This window comes from Solanum verrucosum, unplaced genomic scaffold, assembly GCF_900185275.1.
Source record: "Solanum verrucosum unplaced genomic scaffold, falcon-dt-bn FXZP01000142.1, whole genome shotgun sequence".
NCBI lineage: Eukaryota > Viridiplantae > Streptophyta > Magnoliopsida > Solanales > Solanaceae > Solanum > Solanum verrucosum.
In genome coordinates, this window is record NW_026020259.1 from 222,807 (window position 1) to 249,576 (window position 26,770).

The 26,770-nt window shown below is 33.4% G+C and overlaps 4 protein-coding genes across 4 annotated transcripts; 3 read left to right on the top strand and 1 right to left on the bottom strand.

The window, feature by feature from the left end:
• Positions 1-1,756: 1,756 nt before the first annotated feature.
• LOC125833444 (protein IQ-DOMAIN 2-like) lies at positions 1,757-6,003 on the top strand. Its single transcript, XM_049512604.1, has 6 exons — positions 1,757-1,943; positions 2,469-2,567; positions 3,132-3,458; positions 3,634-3,855; positions 4,584-4,703; positions 4,954-6,003. Exons 2-6 carry the CDS (start codon positions 2,493-2,495, stop codon positions 5,650-5,652), a joined length of 1,443 nt encoding a protein of 480 aa, XP_049368561.1. The 5' UTR covers positions 1,757-1,943; positions 2,469-2,492; the 3' UTR covers positions 5,653-6,003.
• A 2,986-nt stretch (positions 6,004-8,989) lies between these two features.
• On the top strand, positions 8,990-10,046 carry LOC125833453 (mitochondrial import inner membrane translocase subunit TIM14-2). Its single transcript, XM_049512615.1, has 2 exons — positions 8,990-9,280; positions 9,852-10,046. The coding sequence occupies exons 1-2, from the start codon at positions 9,123-9,125 to the stop codon at positions 10,006-10,008; spliced, it is 315 nt and encodes a 104-aa protein (XP_049368572.1). The 5' UTR covers positions 8,990-9,122; the 3' UTR covers positions 10,009-10,046.
• Positions 10,047-10,775: 729 nt separating this feature from the next.
• LOC125833442 (uncharacterized) lies at positions 10,776-14,895 on the bottom strand. Its single transcript, XM_049512601.1, is given in 7 exon segments — positions 10,776-11,216; positions 11,366-11,620; positions 12,212-12,429; positions 12,742-12,981; positions 13,066-13,257; positions 14,108-14,237; positions 14,239-14,895. Coding segments are annotated over 7 exon segments (1,590 nt in total). The 5' UTR covers positions 14,545-14,895; the 3' UTR covers positions 10,776-10,967.
• Positions 14,896-17,786: 2,891 nt separating this feature from the next.
• LOC125833448 (ribonuclease MRP protein subunit POP4-like) lies at positions 17,787-22,934 on the top strand. The gene is made up of 9 exons (XM_049512608.1): positions 17,787-18,064; positions 19,284-19,319; positions 19,417-19,493; positions 19,584-19,846; positions 20,968-21,036; positions 21,160-21,218; positions 21,514-21,615; positions 22,528-22,678; positions 22,759-22,934. Exons 1-8 carry the CDS (start codon positions 17,827-17,829, stop codon positions 22,623-22,625), a joined length of 942 nt encoding a protein of 313 aa, XP_049368565.1. The 5' UTR covers positions 17,787-17,826; the 3' UTR covers positions 22,626-22,678; positions 22,759-22,934.
• The last annotated feature ends 3,836 nt before the right edge of the window (positions 22,935-26,770 follow it).

Here is a 26,770-nt window from a genome sequence, read left to right on the forward strand (position 1 = left end):
GTCACTCCACATTGTCATGTGTAACTTCATTTCTAATTTTATCTTTAATAGTACGTATATCCACACATCCAATTGAACATTCTCATTTCCGCTACTTTCATTTTCTAAACATATATCTCTTGATTAACCAGTACTCTACCTCGTATAACAATTTGGATCTACCCACCACTATAAAACATATTCTATAACATAACTCCATTTGTCCATTCTCTAAAAAGTCAAGAAAGTAGATACAAAATTCAACAAGTAATCACTATGTTATCTATAGCAATATAATAACTCCAAAACTATGTTTTGTTCCAAACAAAAAGAACAAAAAGAAGAGGAGAAAAAACAAAGAAAGGTGGGGGACTAAATGCAAATGCACTATCAATTTGTGGGGTTGATCATGATAAAATGAAATAATAATAATAATAATAATAATAATAATAATAATTAATAATAATAATAATAATAATTATTATTATTATAACGGTCACGTAAAACTTACATTATATTTTATTGTAACGGTTGTATTCCTATATATGTCAATAAAGTAATCTAGTTAAATAAATGCCTTGATATTATACGATGAATAAAGAAATGCCATAACAACCATAGGTTTAATTTTATAATATTCACATCTTTGTCAATCAGGTTTAACAAAAGTTATTTTTTTTTGTTATAAAGGACAGAAGGTGACAGTTGGCCACCTAAGCACAAATAAATTTGCATTCATCTTATAACTCTTACATAATATTTGTTACGTTAATCCTCACCAACATAAATATTAAATAATTTTATCTATAATAATTTAAACATATCAAAAAAATACTTAGTAATAATTTTTATTCGGTTGAAATTTAAACCCGAAGTCTCATAATTTCTTTCCGAAAAATAATAATTTAAGAAGAGAAGAGTTTACTTCAAATTTACGTCTATGTTTTAATCATATAAGTTTTGGTTCTTGCTAGTTCAAAAACTTTTGATGTTTTGTTATTGGTGAAATGTCAACTTCACCTTGAGTGGAATATTAACAAACACACAGATTAGAACTTTGTATTATATCTCTGTGTTTCTAATTATTTGTCCATTTTTGAATTGACACATTAATTAAGAAAATAATTATTAATATAATAAATTTATCATTTTACCCCTATTAATTATAAAATAGATGAATTAAAAATTTAATATTTTAAAATAATTAATTGAGGGTATAATAAACTAAAAAAAATCATTTCATGATTTATCAAAATGAACGAATAAAAAAGAAAAATTAGACAAATAATTAGATACAGAAAGAGTAACAAGTAACAACCTTTAGTATTTAGCATTACTAGAACATTACTGAGAAAAGCACATAATAAAGAACTAGAAGCATCTATTCATTGTTCACTTTAAACTTTAATGGTGTGTAACATCTTTTTCTTTAACTCTTATATAAAATAATAATTTACTTTAAACTTATCAAGAATCAAGTAAATTAATTTTTAAAGTCAAATTTATTTAGTTCAATTCAATCTCATTATGATCTTTTCATATTTTCATTCTTGGATTCTTCTTTCGTAACCATGGAAGGACGTGGTGTAAGTGGATAAGATTTTTTTATTTTTAGTATTTTGAAGTATGATAATTTATTTTCAGATAACACTTTCTATTAGATGGATTCTGTATGATGATAATCTAATTAATCGAACTTTAATACGAGTTCGAAAGTTTCAATAAATAAATCTTTCTTTAGCCAAGATCTGATTTCTCCCTCTCTCCTTACTTCCCTCACTTCTATACTAACAAGTGCTCATCTCAAAAGGGGTGACACCAAAAGGGTCCAGCTATTTTCTCTATCTTTTTTGTTTTCTGTATTTTGAGAAGAAAGAAAAAAAAGTAAAAGCTTATAGTCCTTTCAAGAACACAATAAAGAAGTATAAGCTCCCATAGATCTATCAAGCTCCAATCTTTACTGGGTATTTTTTATTTTTTTTAAATATCAACTAAAAATGTGTGTTGTTCTTATTGTATGCTAGCTCTGTATTTTCTTGTTTCCTGTTTGATTTTTCAGTTTTCTTGAAATTTTTGGTTGTTTGTATGATTGATAACTGGGAAATGTTTGATCTTTAGTACATTATGTAAATGTTTTTTTCTTCTTTTGTATATATTTGGTGGCAATGGCGGAGTCAGAATTTTCATCAAGGATTCATTGTATAGTATATATACACAAAAAGATTTGACCTTTGTATATACAATGTGACTTTCTACTGTTTGGTGGAGTTTTTGCTATTTGGTGCATTATCTTCTGTTAAAGTTGATTTATTTGCTTTTCAAATTGAAAAAGAATAAAAAAATCTTTTAAGCTTAATTTATCCAATTGGTTTAGTAGTTGTGTTATTTAGATTAATTTGGACTTAAAAAGCTTGGATCTTTATTTTGTGTAATTTAGGCACTTAATAGAAAGGTGCAATCACTTAAGTGTGTAATTTATTGTGTTATAGGGCAAATTGTGGAATGAAAAGAAGATGGGGAAGAAAGGAAGCTGGTTTTCTTCTGTAAAGAAGGCTTTGAGCCCAGATCCTAAGGAAAAGGCTGACAAGGTATATTGTAATATCATTTATGTTCTATAATGCTCGGACTTTTCAAAAATGTATTCGGGTGAGTGTTGGATCCTCCAAAAGTTATCAATTTTGGAGGATCTGACGCGGGTGCCGCAACAGTTTTGGAGAGTCTGAGCAACATAGTTTCTATCCATTCCTTGTGAATTTTGTTTAGTTTATCTAGTGTTTAATAGGAGGTTGTGGAGAAACATGGATTAGGGTAGAAGATTAGTAGGTAGTAGAGTATTGTCTCGCTTATCCATCTAGTAGTTGTAGTATTTGTCGTGTAGCTTCCTGTCCGTCGATTTCTGTTACTATCTATTGTCTTTAGTACTTCCATTATCACACTTTTTCAGGTGTAGATACTGTTCCATTTCAGTTATTTCTTTTTCGATATGCTTTTCCTTGAGTTGATGGTCTATCGGAAACAATCTCTCTGCCTCCTAAGGTAGGGGTAAGGTCTGCGTACACTCTACCCTCCCCAAACCCCACTTGTGGAATTACACTGTGTATGTTGTTGTTGTTGTTATCTAGTTGCTGATACTTATTGTGCTTGAACATCAGAAAGCAAGTAAATCAAAGAAGAAATGGTTTGGGAAAGAAAAGCATACGCTCCCTGATTCTTCGACCGTGGTAACTGCAACAGCATCTCCTCCTCATCCTGTTCCTGTCCCCCCTGTGGAAGAGGTCAAATTGGAGGAAGTGGAAGAAGAGCAGACGAAACATGCTTATTCAGTTGCAGTTGCCACAGCTGCAGCTGCTGAAGCTGCTGTCGCAGCTGCCCACGCTGCTGCAGAGGTTGTCCGGTTGACTACAGTGAACCAATTTTCTGGCAAATCACAGGAGGAAGTAGCTGCAATAAGAGTTCAGACTGCATTTCGAGGTTATCTGGTATGCTTTTATTTGCTATCGAGTTTTGCATTCCCTGATATGGTCGCATTTGTTTCAATTGTTTATGACTTCTGAATAAATAGCACTAAATGTATGTTGTTTCGTTTTCGGAGAATGTAGAAGAAGTGGTTGATGCTGAGATAACCTTGCAAATATTTTGGTTTATCATTTGTAGGCTAGGAGGGCATTGAGGGCCTTACGAGGACTTGTCAGACTCAAATCGCTTGTTGATGGACCTACGGCCAAGAGACAAACTGCAAATGCTCTAAAATGCATGCAAACACTATCTCGGATGCAATCTCAGATTAGTTCAAGAAGGATCAGGATGTTGGAGGAGAACCGAGCTCTCCAGAGGCAGCTTATGCAAAAGCATGTGAAAGAACTTGAGAGTCTGAGGGTTAGTTTATTTCTTTTATTCTCTTCTTCTCGTTAAAGAGAGGATTTGGTGCTGGAATAGACGAACATGATTCTTCAATATGCACACTCAAGATAAATCTACCCCTCAATAACCAGAATGCCATTCAGTCATAGTCCCTTTGTCTCAATTTGTTCGTCTTACTTTCCTTTTTAGTCCGTTTATAAAAGAATGCCTCTTTCCTCTTTTTGGCAACTCTTTAATCCTAACTTTCCACGTGACATATTTAAGACCACAAAATTAAAAGGGATTTTGGTACGTTCTTCATATCTTTAGTTTAAGACCACACGATTCAAAAGTCTTTTCTACTTTCTTAAACTTCATGTCAAGTCAACAAACTAATTGAAACAAGAGGGAGTATTAAGTTTCTTACTTATGGGTCCTGGGGTGGGGAAGTTATGTCACAATTCAGCGGAATGGTGCTCAGAGTATGCTGCAAGACGGGATTAGTTATTTTGTTTCAAACATCTTCTATAATTGGTCAAAATACTTTGTTGATTTCCTATAGCTCTCTTTTGAACAGCTAGGGATCTTTGTATCATTCTGTGTTGTCAGCCAAGTTTATCCTTCCATTTCTTCTCTTTGGAGGGAGAGGGTTCTCGTCTTTTGGTTTAAGTAGGTGAATGTTTATTCTGGTGGAAATATGAACTTTCCTAATGAATTTGAACTTCTTATCTAACAGCACTCTTTGTTTTCTCATTTTTTGATAGAGAGGAGAAGAATGGGATGATAGTCTACAATCCAAGGAGCGGGTTGAAGCTAGCTTGCTCTGCAAATATGAAGCTGCAATTAGACGAGAAAGAGCGCTTGCATATTCATATTCTCACCAGGTATTCAACTAATATTTGTTTCATAGATTATAAGGCCCCGTTTAGACATGATCCCAAATCGTATGTCCAAAATTAAGAATGAAAGATTGCTGATAGCTTGGCCTCCACTCATGTTGTCCTCCCCTATTACACATACACTAATGCAAGACTCGAGAGATTGAATGATCGGTGTGTTTAGAGATTATAATTTTTCTCGAGCTAACAAGAACTTTATGAGTCATTGATTGTGTCAATTTTTAAAACTGAACAGCAAACCTGGAAGAAATCATCAAGATCTACCAATTTGTTGTTCATGGATCCGACCAATCCGCAATGGGGTTGGAGCTGGCTAGAGCGGTGGACGGGTGCTAGGCCTTGGGAAAGTCAAAGCATGTCTGAGAAACAACTTAAAACCGATCAGATATTTGTTAGAAGCGTGAGCATTTCTGGAGGAGAAATTGCGAAGTCATTTGCCCGTCATCAGCTGAATTCTGAACTCCCTTCGTCTCCATCCAGCCAAAAGCCGAGCCATCCATCAGGCTACCACTCTCCAATAACCCCTTCCAAGCCAACCACTTCAGTAGCAGCAGCCAGAAAACTGAAACCAGCAAGCCCGAGAATTAGTGCAATGAACCAAGATGATGATATCCGAAGCATGCAGTCAGAACGGAACAGGAGGCACAGCATTGCAGGATCATCTATAAGAGATGACGAGAGCCTGGCAAGCTCGCCTTCAGTCCCAAGTTACATGGCGTCCACTCAGTCTGCGAAGGCCAAAACACGGTTGCAAAGTCCGTTAGGCACGGAAAATGACACACCAGAAAAAGGATCAGCAGGGTCTGTGAAGAAGCGGCTCTCTTATCCACCGTCACCTGCCAGACCAAGGCGGCATTCAGGCCCACCAAAATTTGACAACACCTCCTTGAACACCTCCATCACCGAAGATCATGTGAATGGAGTCGTCAACTAATTATTCTTGTCACAAACAATAAGCAATCCTGCCACCCTTCTGGCTTATAGGTATGCGTTTAAAATGCCATTCTCGGTGCGATATCAACTACTTTGATTTGCTGCACTTGAGTCGAATGTCCTTCAGAAACAGCCTCTCCCTCCCCATACCTCACTTGAGGGATTTCACTAGGTATGTTGTTGTGCGGGCTTTGCCCTGGATGACTCTTGCTTTTCGCGTTACTTTCTCTCGCGGTTGTTGATGACAACAAAAGTGCCAATAGTTGTGAATCATTTTAGATAACATTTCCTTGACTGTGATTACATATATGATTGTATTATTTTTAGTACTATGTACACCCTAATAGTGAAAAAAAAAATGTTACTATTTCTTTGTTCAGACAATTGGATACTGCTTGTTTCACCTTCCCATGTATCTGCAGAAACTCTAAAGTGAATATAGTAAAGTAGACAATGTGATTGGAAAATGCACGTCGTGTACAATGACTACGTCTCAATTCCAAATAAGTCAGGGTCGATTATATGAATCTTTACGAAAAAATACACATGAAATGTGAATGATCAAATACATCTGAAATAAAAACTAATACATAGTCCTCTCTGTTAGAGAATTATTTTTCAATTTAAGAGCTGAAGAGAGGCTATGTTTGTGTGAATTTTACCAGCAAGCATGCAGTTACTTCCGTCTGTTTAATCTTCTTGTCTTAACTACTTATGTTTTAGATCGTTTAAAAAAAAATGATTATTTTGGAAATTTCTTAATTGCCATTTTTTAAATGTCATGTTTAAGAATTAAGATCACAAAAATTTAAAAACATTGTTTTAATCTATTTGTCTTAATTTTTTTTATAGTTCCTTTGAAAAAAATGATTTTTTTTGACATTTCCTTAATTGCAATTTTTCAGATGTCTTGTTTAAGAATTAAGATCACAAAATTTAATTATTTTTGTTTACTTCTCAAAATTTTATGTCAAATCAAAGTTAGATAAATAATTTTTTTCCTTTTTTACTTCTCAAAATTCAATATCAAATTAAAATCAGACAGCTAAATTAAAATGGAGAAAATATAATACATATATACTCCCTCTATCTCAATTTATGTGCACTTTTTGTTTTTCGAAAGTCAAACAATTTAAGTTTGGCCAATAATTTGCGCATGGAATCTTCAAATTTTTTGAAATTTAATTTATATATTTGTAAACTACGTAAATAGTACTATAAGTCAAAATATAATAATTCAAAGTATTTAAAAGATCTATGAAAAACTAACGATAAAAATAAACTTATTTGAATCTCGAAATCTGTCACATAAAATGAGACGGAGAGCAACTTTTATTTGAAAAGAAAAAGAGTGTTTAACGCCATGCAATTAGTTCAAATTAGATACACAATAACTTCAAATAATTTTTTTTGTCATTAAATCACCTTTATACGTGACAACATGTAAAATTTTATGTAACCTCAAGATCACAAATTCCAAATTTTAAAGAGACTTTACTATAAATAGTCTTCTCAAGTGACTTGATAATACTTTATCCATTTATTTTTATTTTTTTAATATTTCAAAAATATATTTTTATTTTTATTTGTGACTTTTAATATATCAAAAAAAGACAAAAAAAAAATTACTTTACTCTCAATATTAATTACTTATTCTCCAAATTATTTTCTATTATTTAAGAACATACATCAATTAATATGAATATTACGATGAAATATATAATCTTCTCTATCTGTTCACTTTTACTTGCGGAATAAAGTAAGTGTAAAATAGAACAAATAAAAATTGACGGAGCACTAACCCTAACAAGAAAAAGTGCGACCCAACAAGAAAAAACCCATCAATGGATTCTCACTTGGTCTAAATCTCTTCTTCGTTATATTCAAGCTCTTAGGTGAAGAACCATCAGGAAAAAATGGTGAGAATCTTTTTCTTCTATTAATTTAGGACTATTTTTATGGAAAAAGAATCATAATTTTTACTTGACTCTTATTAATTGTGAAAAAAACTTAGCAATTGTCTGTTTTGTTTACCTTCAATAGTTGATACTGGGAATTTATGAATCTTTAATCTTTTGTGTTTGTTCTATGCCTTTTGTACTTTTGAGGGTTGTTATTTGCTGATTTTGATCATAAATATTTGAACTTTTCTTCTTTTATTTGAAGAAAATTTATCTGAGACCAACCCTTATGACCAACTGCAGCCTTTGTAACTCGAGGATGATCGGCCAACCCTTAGGCTCGATACTTGATTTTGATATGCTTTACTTGAGCTGATATTTGTTGCTCTTGAGTCGAGGTCTTTTGGAAACAACCTCTCTAGGTAGTGGTAAGGTCTGCGTTCATTTTACCCTTCCCAGACCCACTTGTAGTATTTCACTAGGCATTTTGTTGTTGTTGTTTACTTGAGTTGAGGGTCTATCGGAATTAGCCTCTCTAATTTCACAAGGTAGGGATAAGGTTGTGTACATACCACTCTCCCCGAACTCCACTTTTGGGACACACTAGATATTTTGTTGTTGTTGTTGTTAGTTAGTTAGTTAGTTATAGGGCTGGAACTTGGGATCTAAGCCGCAAATCCCTCAACCTCTGCCAATTGAGCTATGCACGACCTGGGGCATAAAGTTTCGAACTTTTAATTCTTTGATTTGAGATTGTTGCTTAAAATGGTTATGCTATGAACTTGAGTTGAGAAATTGCTATTTTCGATCCAAGGTATCATTTTTTGACATCAAGTCTCTTTGTAAAAGCCTTTGGTTTCTTCTATTATGTGAGTATTGGGTTTTTATGCGTCTTTAATCTTCTGCGTTTGTTGTCTATGGACTTCATTCTTTGGGAACCTTTATCCTTTTAGTTATGGTAATAAAACTTCGAAAATGCTTGTATTTAAAGCCAAAGGGTCTTATCAAATACAACCTTTCTACCTTACCCACGGTAGGTAAGGTTTGCATACACACCACTTTCCTCAGACTTCATTTATGATGTCACGGTTTACCTTTTCCTTTGAAAAAACCTCTTGGAAGTGGCAATGTACGGATCGCTCTAAACCATTTGGAACAGACCGGCTTCTTGAGCTCCGTGGATAGAAGAGATAAAGATAGGGATCTATCTAGATTTTGATTCACTATTTCCTGTTTTATTTTCTTGATTCTAATTGATTGCTTTTTTGAGGGAATCCCCATCTGCACCCGAATTAGCTAAATCTAGTATAGAGGGTCTTGTACCGATGCAGGATAAAAGGCATCTCCATCTGATTGGTTGCCTCTTTGTACATTCTTGAGTCATTGTTCAAATGGGAATATTATTGGGAAAAACGGTTTTGAGATAGCTCCATACATTAGGCACCGTACCTCGCCTCAGATAAATGCCTCATAGTCTGGTATTTAAGTGGAGAAGGGTATTTTGTCTTGTTTACACTCGAAATTTACATGATTCTAAATTGTGCTTCAGGTCGCGCCATTAGTAGCAGGAATGGCTATAGCCGCTGCTGCATATGCTTCAAGGTATGGAGTCCAGGCATGGCAAGCATTTAAGGCCAGACCTCCCACTGCGAGAATGCGCAAGTTTTATGAAGGAGGTTTTCAGCCTACAATGAACAGAAGGGAAGCAGCTCTGATTCTTGGAGTCAGGTCTGTTCTCTTATTCATGTTAACGCGTTGCTGCAATTCCTATATGAGATGTTTTAAAGTACTACTCAAGTTAAATCTATCTCCTTGAGTCGAAGGTCTATAAGAAACAGTCTCCTTAACCTCCCAAGACCCCACGTGTGGGAATCATGTTGGGTATGTTGCTACATAGGTTAAGTCGTTATATGAATACAATCTCTATTCTTTAAACAACCAAAATTTCTATATTCTGAAAAATCCTTCGTTCTACGTTGTGAACGTGTTAGTCTGATCGTAGTACTTCACTATCCAATCCACTTTCTCTGATTTTCAAAAAAAATAAATCCACTTTCTCTGAAGGTACAGTTAGTACTATTCGCCTCAATTATATGGAGGTAAACTACATAACGCTATCCTTGAACCTGTTAGGTTTGCACCACATTTTTGGCGTTCTTGACTTTTGGTCTAACGCTATTATTTGTTGGTGTTTGTATAGTATAATGATATTCGATATATAAGAACAGCAGGACGAGTAGTCTTTCTCGTCTGTTTTCCTTTCTGGATTTCATTATATTGACATCAATATCTTCAACAGGGAAAGCACTGAAGAAGATAAAGTGAGGGAAGCTCATAGGAAGGTGATGGTAGCTAACCATCCAGATGCAGGAGGTAGTCACTACCTTGCTTCTAAAATAAACGAGGCGAAAGACACTTTACTTGGACAGACGAAGAGCAATGGATCCGCGTTCTAGGCTACACGAAATTTTTGCTGGTGCTTAGACATTCCAAATCCAAGAGTCTTTAGGCAAAAAATTAGACACTAGAACATTGAGAATACATTATAATTCTTCTAAATGAAAAAGATGTACAAGTTACAACTAGTTTGTTTTAATTCTAAGCAAGCTTGAGAAGTCGATTATATGAATTCTCTCTATTCATGTGGCATTTTGGGTAGGTGAAAGGCTCTGCTTACACACCATCCTCTCCAGACACTGTCGTTGTCGTCATGTGGCATTTCACTCCATTTGTATAGGTAAGGAGGCTGAGGAATTGCAGTAATATTACTAACAGAACTAGAAATGTGTATGCTTCCAAAATATGAATTATGTGGTTTTGAAGACCAGTTGCCAGCACCCAGTAATCTTTGACAAGATCAGCAAGGAATCAAATTATGTTCCTTGTGTATTACTCATTCTCTAATATTTCTAATTCTAACAACATACCCAATATAGTTCCACACGTTGGATCTGAGGAGAGTGGGGGTAAGCAGACCTTGTTCCTACCTAACGAGAGGAGAGAGGTCATTTCCACTAGATCCTTGTCTCAAGAAAAATCTATTTGCTCAGTTAAAGACTTTGCTGATACAGTGAAATTTACATCAAAAATTTAGAAAATAAGCATCACTGGAGATGTTACGATCAACCTTCTGTCAAATTGGTCATCAAACACAGATCCTTGTAACAAACAAGGCAAAGATATGCCCTCTTAGAGAAAGAAAAAAAAAAGAGATTCCTGTGATCATCTGTTACTCAACTTCTGCTGTTACAATTCGTAGTGAAATCCGAAAAGCACTATCCACCCAAGACAAAAAAATGAAAAATATTTGGAGCCCATTAGGACCGCTCGTACATCTGACCTTTGTGCTCCTGGAGAAATGGAGCATTCGTGTAGTATATACATCAGTAGTTAGTGATGACGAAACCTTTTCTGCTCATTCTGCTGCCAAATCTAGATTTGCAGCTTCCTGTTCTCCATCTTCTTCCGTTGGAGCTTCAATGCTCTCTTCAAGAGGCCCCCGAGGGCTTCCGAAAATTGTCAGGAACATTTGTCTCTGGCATTCGTCACAGAAGAAGAAATAGGAAAAGTGTCCCTCGTCAGGGAGCTTGTGCACCACCACTCTTGGCAGAATTCTAGCTATATAGTCGGTCATTTGGTGCGGTACAACCTGATCATCCAATCCCTGTTCATAATTCAAATGCTGATGAAATGTGTACTACACAGTTGAGACAATCCTATCTTTGCACATACAATGTTCTAAAGAAACTCAATGCAGGAAGAAACGGAGAAAGCAGATGAAACCGAAAAAATAAGATTTGAATGTTCGCAAACCTGCCATATGTGAACTGGTCCTAGAAATCCAGTCAATTCGCACCTCACTTGACCATAACCAAACTTAAGCCATGATAGAATCCCTTTACCAGAACACTTTTCTTGCACTTGAAGATCCACAAGGCTAAACCCCCAATTTGACACCTGGAGTGAAGCTTCCTCTATAAATGGCTTAGTGCTGCCCTGACGTATTGATTCCTCAACATCCCTGTGCCAAAACTCTTCAAAGGCTGGTTCTCTGATCAGCACTTTATCCTGAGAACACAAGATAATACATGGCAAAGATAATTAAAATGTTACTGAAGACATTGCAAGCAGAAGACAGAGAGAAGTAACCATGTCTCTTTTCTGCATCTCTCACAAATACAATCAAATCAGTCTCAATCCAACTAGTTGGGGAATTGAGGTTCTCCAGGTAGGGGCTGAATTTACAATTTTCTGCTACATCTATCACACACACAACAAAACACAACAAAACAAAAAAAGAGGAAGAGGAAGAACTTGACTGCTTTCGTAATGATGCAAAGTGTTCACTTTTTAAAAAAATAATAAAAGAATTATATTTTGGAATGAAATCTTTTTAAGTTTTTAGTTAGTGCAGGTCACTTACTACAGGCAATCCAAACTGAAAATATAAGAATGAATACATTGTGGACTCTCTTTTTCTTGTTTCTGAGAGGTGCACAAGTAACATTTGCTTTCCATAATCACTGATACGACCACCTCTGGAGGACCGGAGGGGGTAGGGGGATCCAACATTGAAAATTTATAGCTGAAATCCACTTACTCAAATTTCACATTATTTGCATGCAGGGTTTTCAATTTCTTCTGTATAAAAATATCTACCTTTTGTCCCAGCGATAGAGACATGTATTCATCAATTTGACCATGCTTTCCAGATAGAAATGTCCGGCGATAGAAGTAATCAAGAAATTTTGGAGATCTTCGAGCTAAATAGTATGTCAATTTCCTTTTCCTTGTCCACTTGTTCCAAGTTTCTCTCGTCTCTTCCTTGGTCATGCTTGATTCATATGGGTTGATAAATGGGGAAAACATAGCTACACCTGTAACAGGATGATAAAATCATCAGAAATTTGAAGAGTAAGGTTTATGTGATCAATTAGAGGGTGATGTTTTATCAGACGATCCGACAACCAAGTAAGCTATTGCATTACAGTGTGAGTCATCCAAGAGATGTTCCTTTTATCTCTCCTATTTTAAGAGATCACCAATTGTTGATTGTGGTGAACTGTCTTAATTGCATATTACCATGCCATTCTACTTTAACTTTGACACTCCATTCATGCCAAAAGAGAAAAATAGCCTTCACGGTTTAGTAGAGAAGAGTTAACAATAAAATGGGAGAATGAACATACCAGCAACTCGGTCAGATATAAATTTCATTGCAGCCCAAGCATGTATTGCTCCACTTGAGTAGCCCAAAACCCAGAATTTACTATTAACTCCTAAGGCATCAGCCAAGTATTGCATGTCCAGAGCAGATGAGTTAAGGTTCCGCTCAGGGTGTGGATCACTTTCTCCAAAACCTGGAAGGTCATAAGTTACCAAACGAATGCCAAACTCTTCAAGAAGTGATACTTTCACTCCAGGTATACCTATCACAAAAAACCATATAGAACAAACTAATTAACATCAACCATTGTTGTTGTTGTTGTACTAGCTATACAGCAAGTTCCTACCTCCAAGTCGAGAAGAGAGGAAGCCATGTGGAGCAATTACAGAATATCTAGCTTTGTTTGATGGAACTCCTATTTCATGGTATGCCATATGTCTGCCGTCTGGAAGCAGTATACGAGTAGCACTAGGAGGATGTATGTGCACTTCTTTCACTAGCTTGCCTGAGGTTTCTTGTTTACTATTTACACTCAATGCTGCAGACGCCACCAATTATCAAAAGACAAACCAAGAGAATCATGAACCACAAGGAAAAAGGAAGGAAGTATAATTAAGATCCCAGGAATATAGTAATAGAGCCTAAAAATGTTACAAAGGATCCCACTGTGACTAATAAAATTACAATGGATCCCACAAATAATGAGAGGAAACATTTCTAAAGCTTCTTCCTCATCGAAGATAATGCTAGATTCGAAAATTTCCAGAGATCTTAAGTAGTTAAAGCCTTTAAATTTCTTTACTCCATCGTCTTCAAAAGAATGGAATGGTTGAAGCAGGAAGGTAACTCATCTACTTTTTTTAAAAATTGGATTTCTTAAATTTTCGAAATGAAATTCACATATTCAGAAACCATACAATAAGTACTACAAAATACACTATTCTAAAGATCAGAAAAATTTTAAATTTTTTTTTTAGAACTGTAGCAACAGAAAAGTATGATTCCGAATAGTAATAATGCCAAACAAGGAGTCTTTTTAAAACATAAAAAAACTGATCTACTAAAATAGTCGGACAAGCAACTGAGCTACTAAGATTGCCCGCTAAACAGGGATTAGTTTTCCTATTCTTCCATTTCTATGTGGAGCCATTGTTTTAGATAAAGAATTTCAGTTCTACAACTTGTATGAGAAGTTAATCAATCAAACATGGATAAAATCCACAAAAGGTAATCAAAGGTGTCGAGTATTTTGACTACTACAGACTACAGTAACTAAAACCTCACACTTCGAAATTCAAAATTGATGTTTACAGAGTCTACATACTACAGACATAATGCCGATGCTAAAGTAGAAATTCTCAAAGTACTAACAGAAAGCAAAAATTTACCGGACAGGGCGAGGAAGAAGACGAAGAAAATCACCGGCCAAGCATGCACCGGATCACGATCCTCCGGCAAAAACTCGTTCAAAACACTCAACCTCCTGGAAGCTTCAGCTAAAGGACCCTTAGTTTTTTTGCACAATGTATGATTCCTCAGTTAACAAGCTTTGTTGCACCACATCTCTACAACCTCTCATCAATTCCAGCAACATTTCTCCCCAAGCCTTTGCGAAACCCTCGATTTGGTCCTTAAAACTCTCAGGCTCTGCTACAACCTCCTCAATCGCCGGCGACTCATACACCGATCTCTTCTCCTCAAACGCCGGCGTAGAATACGTCGGAGCAGAGATTTCTACAGCATCTCCGGCAAACCTTATCCCACTATCCTCCACTAAACTCGCTAGCTCGTCTCTCCATGACTTCGCAACTGCAACATCCGCCATCGTACGTCTTATCTCTAAATATATATCTAGTTGATTAGCTGTAGCTCATCGTTTTTTCACCTAAATACTTCATCACACGTGCTTCACCTATAGATTCCACCAGCTACACGAATTTTCAGTTGAGCTGTCTACACTTACAAACACACATTACGAAGCAAATATGAACATAAATTTCGAGTTTTCCGGTAACTGTTGACTATCTATTTTAGTGTTAGTAAAACTATAAGTAGGATTTTACTGATTGAGTGAGAAATGTAGGGAAGATCGCCGCCGTGTTCCGGGGACTTTGCGGAGGAGAGTGGCGGTGCACGGTGGCCGGAAAAGGAACAGTGGAGAGAGAATATTGTATAAAGGAGATAGTGATCTGGTCACTTAGTAGTAGCAAGTATGTGACGGTAATTAATTAATGTACAATAATTCTGTGGGGCCCATTCTCTTTTTTAGTTATTTTTCTTTTTATTCTTTTGGTTTTGCCGCTTTTTTTTTTTGCTTTTTAAAAGAATTATTAAAAAATGATTTATTTATTTATAGTATAATTTTATGGGTCAAGTTTTAATTTACAAAAAATTGAAATCTCGTAATTTCAAATCACATATTCAGCGTTGATTTCAAATTATGACTACGTATCATATGCCAAATACAAAAAAAATTGATATAGAAATTTCATATTATGATTTTACAGTTTTTGAATATAAAATTAACATAAAAGTTTATATTCTATAAAAAGTAATAAATTTCCCCGCGTTTCATATCTATTAAATTTGTGTTTCATATATAAATAAATTTTATAATTGATATTATTATTCTTGTCAATTTTTAAACTATTTATAGTTAATATAACTATTACTTTCACCAACATAAATTTCATTTTCATCATACATCTCATTAGTAACAAACATGTTATTTTTAAATATTATGTTGTTAATATTGACACACAAATACTAATTATCCTAGTTTATGTAGTGTTACATAATGTTTTGAAAAATATTTAAATAGTGATGAAATATTCATGATTAATGAATAACTCAGAATAATACTAATAATTCATCCCCTCGACCGACAATCAAAATTTACACATTCAATATGATGAGATTATTCGTACTATGAGATAGAATTGTATTGGCTTGTTTGGAAAGTCATTATGATAATTAGATTTGGTGTAATTACGTTGTCTAGCATGTTTTACTTGATCAACATGTAATTGAGTATAAATGACATACATTGTTAAACTCTTCAATTTTCAAGGAGAAACTGTGAATTGTTGATAATTACATGTGTAATTATAAGCTGATTACTTTTTAATTTTTATTTTTGTTGTTTTAATTTATATTTATTTATATTATTTTATTTTATTTTTAATTTTATTATTCTAAAAAATTCTAAAAATATTTTTTATATTATATTATTTATATTTCATTTCCTACTCATTCTCAATCTTTACTTTTTGTGATTCCATGCAATTTTTCGTATTATCTATTTTATTGATTTATTTTTGTTTATTTTTTTCATTATATAATTTTGTTAGTATTAAGTTTTTAAACTAAAGTAGAATTCATTGTTGAATAAGGTTATAGATTTACATTTTTATTTTCTTTTAAATTATATTTATGTAGGTTATGTTGAAATTTGACATACGAGTATTATATTAAATTTTTTATTTTGAATTTAGAACTTATGTTATATTTTCAATTTCATTTGTTTTAATAGTATTGACTTGATGTTTCACGTTATAATTCATTTATTTTTTAGTTAGATTTGATAGATTATCTTTTCGTCAAATATTTTCATAATTTACAACATTATATTATAACATTAATCTTTTTGCAAAACATGTATTTTATATTATTCATAAAAATCTTGTACTTTTAGGTTTTATTATTAATTTAATAAATATACTAATTTGAAAATATATACTAATTGTTTTTTTCATAATATTAGTTAATTAAGAACATATGTTTGTTGATTAATATATTTTTAAAAGATAATATATATCTTAAATATTTAATTTAATATCATTTATAAGACCCTTATTTATTTAATATAAATTTTTAATTTTAGATAATTAATTTTGTTTTTCAAATTTAATATAACCTTATGATTATACTTGTGCAATCAAACAGTACATTTATAATTACACTAAACAAACAAATAATTCAATATAATTAATAAATAATATAATTATTAAACTGATTACTACTATCTTAATAATTACATCAATTTCAATTACGCCTTCTAAACAAACCCACAAGAAGTAGTGAGGCGCATGTGAGGTTTGCTTTTACGTAACGTAAAATATACTCTCTTTCCTATTCAATCCTAACCGACCATTGCAGAAGAATCACATCTTCTGCCATTAATAATAAAGTTTAAAAATACTAACATCACCAAAAAGTAAAAGTTAAAAAAATAATGTCTATTATGTATTATTAATATTTTTTATTGTATATTTCTGGTTTACATATATTTTATTGTATATTGAGAGATGTATTGTTGATATCATGAGTTTTTATGTATTGGTATTTAAAGGATTTCAACACATTTATTAAGTTTGATTAATAGCAACTTTATCTCTTAATATATTTGTTGACATCCAATTTTGACCCTGCACAATCTATATTATGGCTATCTCATTTTTCTTTCAGCCCAATTTATTCCTCCAATTCTCTTTTGGAAAAATTATGTGGTTAAACAAACTTATACTATTTAATTACTCATCATAGCTATAGTTTGCTATAATTATCACTCGCGACTTAACATTATACATTAATTACGTGGGCTGATTTTGAGTTTATATAATTAGTCACGTTTGTATATGTATAATTCGCTAGAATATACAAATATATAAGTATAATATGCAATTATCTAACCGATATACATATACAATTCACCTTTCTCCCACTCTCTGCCCTCTCTCGTTCGCCTCTCTCCCAATCTCGCTTGCCATATATACAAATACATATGTATAATATATAATTATCTAACCGATATACATATACAATTCACCTTTCTCCCACTCTTTGCCCACTCTTTGCCCTCTCCTGCTAGCCTCTCTCCTCCCTATAACATATAACTATAAATTGTAATTATCAAACTATAGTTATAAAGAGTAATTAAGTTATTTTTGAGTGACTATATGTGATTTTTTTTTTTCCAACCCAATTCAGCCCACTTTTATTTCCCAATCGACCCAAACCCAACATCCATCAGCATATACACGACAAACACAATACAACAATCAAACGGCAGCAGCGTCAACAGTAGGTTGGAGAGGGAAGCACAACAATGGCGAATGAAATGGCGGAACAACAAAAAAAACGAACAATGGAGGCATTAGAGCGAAGATTTGCTCAAGCAAAAGCTGAAATTCATCAACAGCAGCACAAGAACAAGAGAGTAGCTGTTACTACAACAAAAACTCTAGCTGAAAACAACATTGGAGTCACCTCTTCCCAGAGTAACAATTCTTCGCCTTCGCCGCTCAAATCAACTACTACTTCCTCAGCTCCGTCATCCAAAAAAGGTTCTTTCTTTTATTTTTTCCTCCCTGTTTCACTAGTTTTTAATATTTATCAATCAACTATTGTGGCTGAGCCAAAATGAAGAATTAAGCCAAGGGGACTTGTTGGTATATACAGGGTAATTTTCCGTTGAATAAACCCCTTCCTTCTACCTGGCTCCACTCCTGAATTCAAGGAATCCTCTATATTCATGCTGTCTATATTAATAATAGAATTCGACTAATATTGTATTTTATGCCTGGACATCAGATTACTGCAAACCTTCTCCTTGATCTGCACTTTGGGTGGAATTATGTTCCAATTTTATGTCTTCTTAAACGAATTTCAAGTTTAAAGTAGCAGCTAATGTGTTTTGGTTCATTGGAGGGAAGTTGAGCTTTTTTTTTTTTTTTTTTGGGGGTCTCTAGGTTTAACTGTAACCGTGATTGACTGTCTTTATATGGCATAGGCTAAAACTGGTTTCTGGCCTTTCTTCTTAAATGAAATACCAGTACTTTCCACTGTTTCAATAATTGGCACTATTGTTATATGATGCGTCAAACTGTTTTTGATTTGGCTACAAATTTTTCAAAGGATATCTTAAGTTATTGTGATTTATAGATTCTTTAATCACAAAGTAGTTCTTTAATCCAGCATACTCAGTCATGTCTATGCTTGCATCTGTTCACTCTCTTAGATGACAAAGTAGTTCTGCAAGTTTGAATCAAAGGTTCAAACTTATTCACCAAATTCAAATTTCTGTGCAATATGCACCGAATGCTCAACTGCTATACTTGAAACCAATTCATATCCTTCCGTGATTCAAATAGGGTGAATACCACGTTCTAACAATTTCTCCGCTTGTTCTAGAACTGACTTAGCCATGAAAATAACTTCAATAGTTCCATCACCAATTTCTTTATCTTGACTTCGCGCCAACTCAACCATCAAATCTGCAATCTGATTCTCAACATATGGTTGCATCATCATTTCTGATATTGACATCCCTGTTAGGGTTCTGAAATCAGTGCTAAACCGTGAATTTTTTTTCTGATATTCTCTTTGATTTATCTGTAAGCTTTTGGCATCCAAAAGCAGTGTAACAGTTGGCGTTTTGCAGGGAATGTTAGTTAGACATTTTAATGTGATCCCTCTTGATTTCATCCTCCAAAAATAAAAAAAAATAAAAAATGAACCCTTATTGATTTATCTCATCCAAACATTTTCCTGGTTTATTTGTAGGCTATATATCTTTTTCTGGCCATACATCTGCTCAAGGTACAACATTTTCCTCTGTATGCTTTTCTTGCATTTTATCCATAGAAAGGTATACATGAGACTAATTCAGGATGCTAAATTTCGTCCTACCACATAGATGTTGAACTGAATAATCCAGCATACCTTCAGATATCCCATTCAGTAGACGATAATCTTCTGAAAATTACCACTGAGGTAAGAATAAACATGATCAATATGATGTTTCAATGATGCGCATTATTAGTTAGTCGCTTCTTCATTACTCATCCCGTTTGTTTGTTGCAGATTTCTGGTAAAAACATGACTGCTAACGATATTTTGCATGATCTTCTCCAACATGGTGATTCAGCTCAGAAATATATGCAGGGGTCAAAAAATGTGAAAGTTGATAACTGGATTCTTCTTGATAGTGTTGTGCAAAAAAGCAGCATTGCTACTGGAGCTCGTAGTCGGGCTTTGCAGAGACAGTCGAAGAGATCTAAAAGACATATGTCCCTAAAACAACATAAGAAGTTTGGATCATTTGATTTGCCTCAAGAGTACCATAAGTGAGTTCCATCTACTCAGTGAGGAATCATGTGTAGTTTTTAAACTTGCTACAGTACACTGCGGTTTGTCTTTTCTTCTGTTTGACTAGATGAGTCTAACTATGTTGGAAGTTGAATGTTGAAGTCTCATGGTAATTTGTAGATTCAATTGTGGTGTGATTACTTATTTGTTTTGATATGGTAAAGATTTTCTTAAAATCTCTTAATTAAGAGCCATCACGTGGAAAGGTCATCTTCTAAGAATAATTCACGCATTTTTTCGTCTAAAATGAAGTTGGTGTGAATTATTCTCAGTAAGATGACCTTTTCATGCGATGGTCTTGATTAAGAGATCAACTGCTACATTAATCTCATGTGGCATGTGATATCGGTCGTCCTCTATCTACTGTGGTTATTATTATTTTTTTTAATCATGGAAGGTATTTTATTGAATGACCAGTAACCAGAAGGTGCTGTGAGTATTTACAAGGAGTTGCAATATTGCATACTGTGTAATGATCTAAAAAATCTATCAGCCTCCATATCATTTGATCTGATGTGGTAATTATCTGCACAGTTAACCTTGGGAGGACAAAAGATGAATAGGATGCTATTTCTTCTCCCTTATGTTGTTAATGATATATATTGCTTATCTAGAAAGTTAATGCCCAAAATGGATATCTTACACAGTGTGGTTCTGCTGCCTAAAATTCAATTTCCAAATGATTGAATTCATCTGGCTACTTATTTGACTTTTAGCTATGTTGTTCATCTAAGATTCTAGGAACAGGGTTACTTGTTAGATGCTTCACCTTGTTCAGCAGTGAAAGCTTATATTTTTTCTGGTGCTTGCGCACTCTGGGGTCACATAGAGCCAAATATTCCTAGATACTTACAGTTGATGATACCTCATGGATATTATATCCTTTCACTTTTATATGCATCCGATGTGCGCTTGACCTTATTCCTTGTTCTTATATTGGTTGGTTCTCTTATAGGTTGGTGTCCCCCCCTGTTCCTGTTCCTTTTTCCTTTTTAATTTAATATGGGGTATTGATTTGAGCAGCAAAGTTATGTATTCACTTTTTGGTGTTGCCTGGATCATCTCTTGTTCTGAAAACTCTCTATGGCTTGTTCTGCAGCTATGACATCTTCAAGCCAATGCATGATAGGTGGAAAGACTACGTGACAAAACTCCTAAAGAATATTGGGTTGGTGTTTTGTTTCATCACTTTTGTTATGGTTTAGTTTTTTCTAAAATAGGCCTTTCCTTTAGTGATTCTGATATACAATTGACTTGTATGTCTCTCTCACCTACAGTATTGGTCTTGCAGGAAAAATCAGTTATCACAATGTCTTCTTAATGCAGACTTACATGGTGCACTTATTCTAGGTGAAGTATAAGCCACATCTCCTCCTCTTTAACTCTTTTAGGTAGACCTTTCAAAACTATAACAAGGAAATGCTATATTGTTACTCACTGATTCGGTCCTGTCACTAATGTTTTACAAGGATCTAAGCATTCTTTGTGGTTGATCTAAATTAGGATAAGCAGTTCTCTTTATCTAAACCCTGAATAATAGAACTTTGATAGAGAAAATTTTCGCTGTTTAACTCTTGTACAGTGGCACATGCTCACAGATAATATATCTTTGTTTCTGAAAAATTGTGACATTTATTTCTTGCAGTTGTTCAGTGCAAAATAGCAGGCATAGTTGGTGTACGTGGTATCATGATTCGTGAGACCATAGAAACATTTGGAATAATCACAGAAGACAACAAATTCCAAGGTTTGTCCTGTTCAACTTAGATTTTGTTGGCTACAATATGACATATATATACGTAGCAAATATGTCCGTTACAGTCTACTTTCAGTAGGATTGATACCGGAGTAGAACATATTTTGATGCTTTCTTGCTTCTATCTTCTCTTTATTTTTCTTTTGCATTCTTGGTTGAGCGCTTTTTGGTTGGGCCACTCACCTTGATGAGCAATGAATCATACTACCAACTGAGGCAGTATTTTCAAGTTTTGTTAGTTTTCATTTCTACTTGTGTCGTTCACATCCTTAGCTTAAAAGTATGGTATTTCAATTTTGAATCCAAAAGAAATTGGCACCCTAGCCGTTTTGCTATTGTTCTGAAAGAAGTCTTTGGGAAGAGTAATCCATTCCGACTCTCCTTCTGGGAATCGCACCTCAGTGTAGGCTCATTTGGTAAATACTCTGTCCAACCGTATCCTTATTTCAGCTAATTTTAGTTCTTCCACTTTCCATTAAGCTGTGAGTAGTCGCCCATGCTGTCATTGCGACCTGAACTTCTATTTGATGCTCCTTGTTGGTAATTTGGTGTATATTCTGTAAGATATTGTATTGATTAGCTGGTTCTTATTATGTATATTAATTTTCTGAGGCTTGGTAACTAAGCCTATAAATCCAATTATTGTCTCTTTTTTTATTTTTTGGATGAAGGAAGGTATTTCATTAAAAAGCATCAAGCAGATGCAAAATTACAGAATAGACAAAAGGGCTCACAGAGAGCATAAGCAAAAGTTGTTAGCTCCTTTACAATCTTCAAACTAGTACTAGAGAGCTAACAAGGTCAATAATTAGTTCACTGTCAAATACAGGGGTTAAATTAACCCAACTCCGGTTCTTGTTTTTTTACTGGCTTCTCTCATCTTATTGCTTATCTGAATTGCAGTTGTACCAAAAAAGCTTTCTGTATTTATGCTACAAGTGGATTGCTGGAAAGTTACATTGCTTGGAGACAAACTCATTTCAAGAAACATGACTGCGTGATCGATATTGTTAAGACAAATATTTATCATATGGGAAATTTCTTTGCATTTCAGGTGAGAGTGGCATTACTCGCAACTACACATCTAAAATTGTTGCCACAAGCTCTGGTTATAACTAAACTTTCTTTTTGCAGTATCATCTTACAGATGAACAATGATCCCAATAGCTGTATTATTTCTTGGAAGATCAATTGGCCTAGTTTCGTTCTTTTAGCCGAGGCTGATCAAAAGAAACACTATGTTGGGATTACAAAGGAGGCATCTAAGGGCATAATTAGTTTTTGAAATTTCAATTCTGTATTAGAATTGAATGCGTCTTTGTTAGGTAAGTTTTCCCTCAGTGATAAGAATTGATGCAACAGTTTTGTATATTTTTATGAGGCACTGGTCAAGGAGCATATCAATTGCTGCAACAGAAATTCAACAACACCTACGTGTACCCTGTGAATCTCACAAGTGGGGTCGGGGAAGGGTGATGTGTATACAACTTTACTCCTAACATGTGAAGGTAGATAGATTGTTTTTGATTGAGATATTCCTCGGGTCCGTTATAGGTGTACAATTTAACTTTTTATTTAGAAAGCGACATTTGTCATATTTATTTTCTAGTTGTGTAACTAATAGCCATACACATACTGAGTTGCATAAAGTAAGCACTATGGAAAGAAAAAAAACTACTAAGTTCTAAAATGAAGGAAATAATTGAAATTTATGCATGTTGGATCTTCTAAAAGTTCACTAGTTTTGGAGGATCTCGCACACGCCAATCAATATTTTTGAATAGTCTGAGCAACATAGGTTGAAATTCACGTGGCATACTTTTGGTCTATATATTAAGATAAACTATATATGATGACAAAACAAGGTAATATAGCCCTTGGATTCAAAATGTTTACTTCTCCCTTGTTATCTTCTTTGCATTTTGCAATCACTCTTGAAACTATAATAGCTTTCTTTGAGATTCCATCTCCAAATTGCTTCATAATTTTTCTATGTGCACTCCAACAACTAGTAGAAAATGATTCAATCCAATTAGTTTCCTCATGAATTAATCTACAATTTTGGACTATGATTTTGCATACACCACATGTTTTCTTGTTACAAATTCTTGTCGCCTTGTCAAGGCCTAACGAACAAGTAATCGTTGCACCATGGTAGAAAACTCTCTCTACTCTCTTTTTACTTGAACTTCTTGTGGATCTTGAATTCATCGACATTTTCTTGCATTCTTCAAAATTTTCAATAACCTTTTCACTATGGTTCACTTTCAAGATTTTTTCAATTTTGTATCCTACTTCATGCTTCCATTCAAATCGAAAAATATCTTCCACTATGGTTTTTAAAGGATTCCCTTCAGGAATCTCGTCTAACAACTTAAACGGTCTGTGCACATTAAATCTCGGAGAGTCACAAATGTTGGTACAAGAATTAAACACCAGCCCCTTTCTTGATTTTGATATCCCTTTGTCTTCAAGTGGATTTTTTTCTTTTTTTGGAGAATTAGTTGAACTTGGCTTTGGCTTGAAACATCTAATAGTAGAACTTGGATGACAAACAAGAATTGCTAGAGATGTCATTAAGAGACATTTTTCAGCCATTTTTTAAATGTATTTTTTGGTATGGGAATGATGCCTAATGTATACTAAAATTCAAAAGGGCTAAGAAAATCTCAATATTAATGATCAAAATCAAGAAAAATATTCAATATGATATTATTTTTAGTACTTTATAATATGGAGATTTCAGAACTTACGAGGTGTAAATTAAGTTCAATTATTAAGATTTTATAGCCATTTAGATAACCTAATAACATAGTCTACAAAAGGAAACTTAGAGATTCTAATGAGTTAGATTTATTTCGATTAATACAATTAATTAAATCTTTTTCAATGTACCATTTTTAAAAATTAAATATAATGACTACCCCCAAATTATCTAATCAAAGTAAAAAAATAATAATTGGAACACATTCATTATATTTTCAATTATTTGTCATGCATTTAGTTAATTCGATTTCGATGCAATTATGCACGATCTATTATGATATATGCAGTCCGTCTCAAATTATATGTCGTGATTTTATTTATATAATCCTTAGAAAACATTAATTATGCAGGATTTCTAACTATTTTATCCGTCATTAATATTTAAATTTTCTCTTTAAACAATCATAACATCACCCCATAATTGAGGTGTTTGTGTCCTTAGAAAACAATTATTACAAGTGGGAAAAATTAATTAATTTTACTTTGAATTTTTGAAATGTCAAATAATTTGAGATAACTATTTTTAGAAATCGAGATATAAACAACTATATTGAATCGAACGAGTAAATCTCACTCAACCCTCTTAATGTTTTGAGTTTGGAAAACAATATTCTCTTTCCTTTTTGAGGGAATAATAAATCCCATAATCTTAAATTAACGATAAAAAATAAATTGTATCATTACATGTTTATTCAAAATGTCAAATAGCCCTCAATTTTTTTTTCAATAATAAAAGAATTTATGCAATTCTAATATATAAAATTTAAACTTCCATAACTCTATTTTTCTCGTTTAGCTCTTCTATTAATATTCAAAACCTGTCTTTTTTTCATCAAATATTCTTTTTGTTGAGTCCGAAATAATCTTAATCCTTCTTGTTTTTATTATCGTCAAAATTGAAATTTGAGTTAAACTAGCCAATTTTCTATAAGATATTTATTCTGATTTCAAGTCAATTATACATATTTAAAGGTGAGCTAATTTTTTTTGAAAATATATTACATTGGTAGTTATTTTTTTTTTTATAAAAAAAAACATGTAACAATTTCGAATGATAATACAATTTGTAGGTAACATAATTTTCAAATTTTAAAATCATTTGAAATGCTAATTTAAGTGATTTTTCTATTTTATGCTAAAGATGAATGGGTGCCTCATTATTTATTTACCTCAACCTCTTTTTAGGTAAATCAAATAAATTACTCATTTCTATAATATACATGGCAATTTTTAGTTATTCTCTAATTTTTAAAAGAAAATATATAATAGTTTTTCATAAGTTCATAACTAAAGGTTATTGTGACCTTTCATATATAAAATGATCTAACTCAATTTCGGTCGTTGATTTATGGAGTCTTAAGAGAGCCTTATGTGGTGAATTAATACCTCCGTCAATTTGAAGGTATTTGAATCAAATTTCGAACACAATAAATCGTACATCAATTTAATGCCATTTAATCCTCTCAAACTCTCATTCATGCCTAATTGATGATAAGATGTTTTGGAATTTATATGATGGTGATTTGAAGCTATAATTCTAGCTCAGATATATTTCTTTTTGATATTCACACCAACTTCAAATCTGACAATTTGAATTTTTTTAATTTTAAACTAACCAATTTCAACTTCAATTTCACATATTTGAAATTAATTCTAGAACGGCTAATTTTTTATTTTTTAAATATATTTTTCAATTATTTTTTAAACAAAGATCCTAAAAATGGTTATTTGTACTTCTCTCCTGGTTAGGAAATGAATGAAGAATAGGACTTCGGATACATGCATTCGGTGCGTTCGAAAACAAGTATCTCGGATATACGGGGTTAAAATTAAGTGTAATTTGTTATAGATATACTGTATCCAAGTGGATTTGCATGTATCTTGAATGCACAGACAAATCTCGTCGCTCTCCCTCCTATCTCGCTCGCCACTCTCCTATCTCACTCGTATATCTGGTATCTCAAATACATGTATCTAGTGTGATTCACATGTATTTGGGATACATGGACAGAGATCTCGCATGCATCTTCCTATTTCAGCGTATCTGGTAGCAAAGCACATATATTTAGATGAATCTGACTTGAAATCTGGTATGAAATTATTAATTAGTGAGACTGAGACAGTATGCAATTATTTCAAACGATGGGGAGAATTAATAAATATGATAGAAATGTTTGTGTAATTAAGTAGTTTTCCAAAAATAAGGTAACTTACAGAAATTCCACCAGTTTAGGAGTTAATTATTTAGATACATGTTAGTTTGCAATATTACAAATCTTACCACATTTTGAACTTCAGATACATGTATTTGATACATTCAGATTCATGTATCTCGAATACATGGGGTCAAAATTAGGTATAATTTGTTCTATATATATTG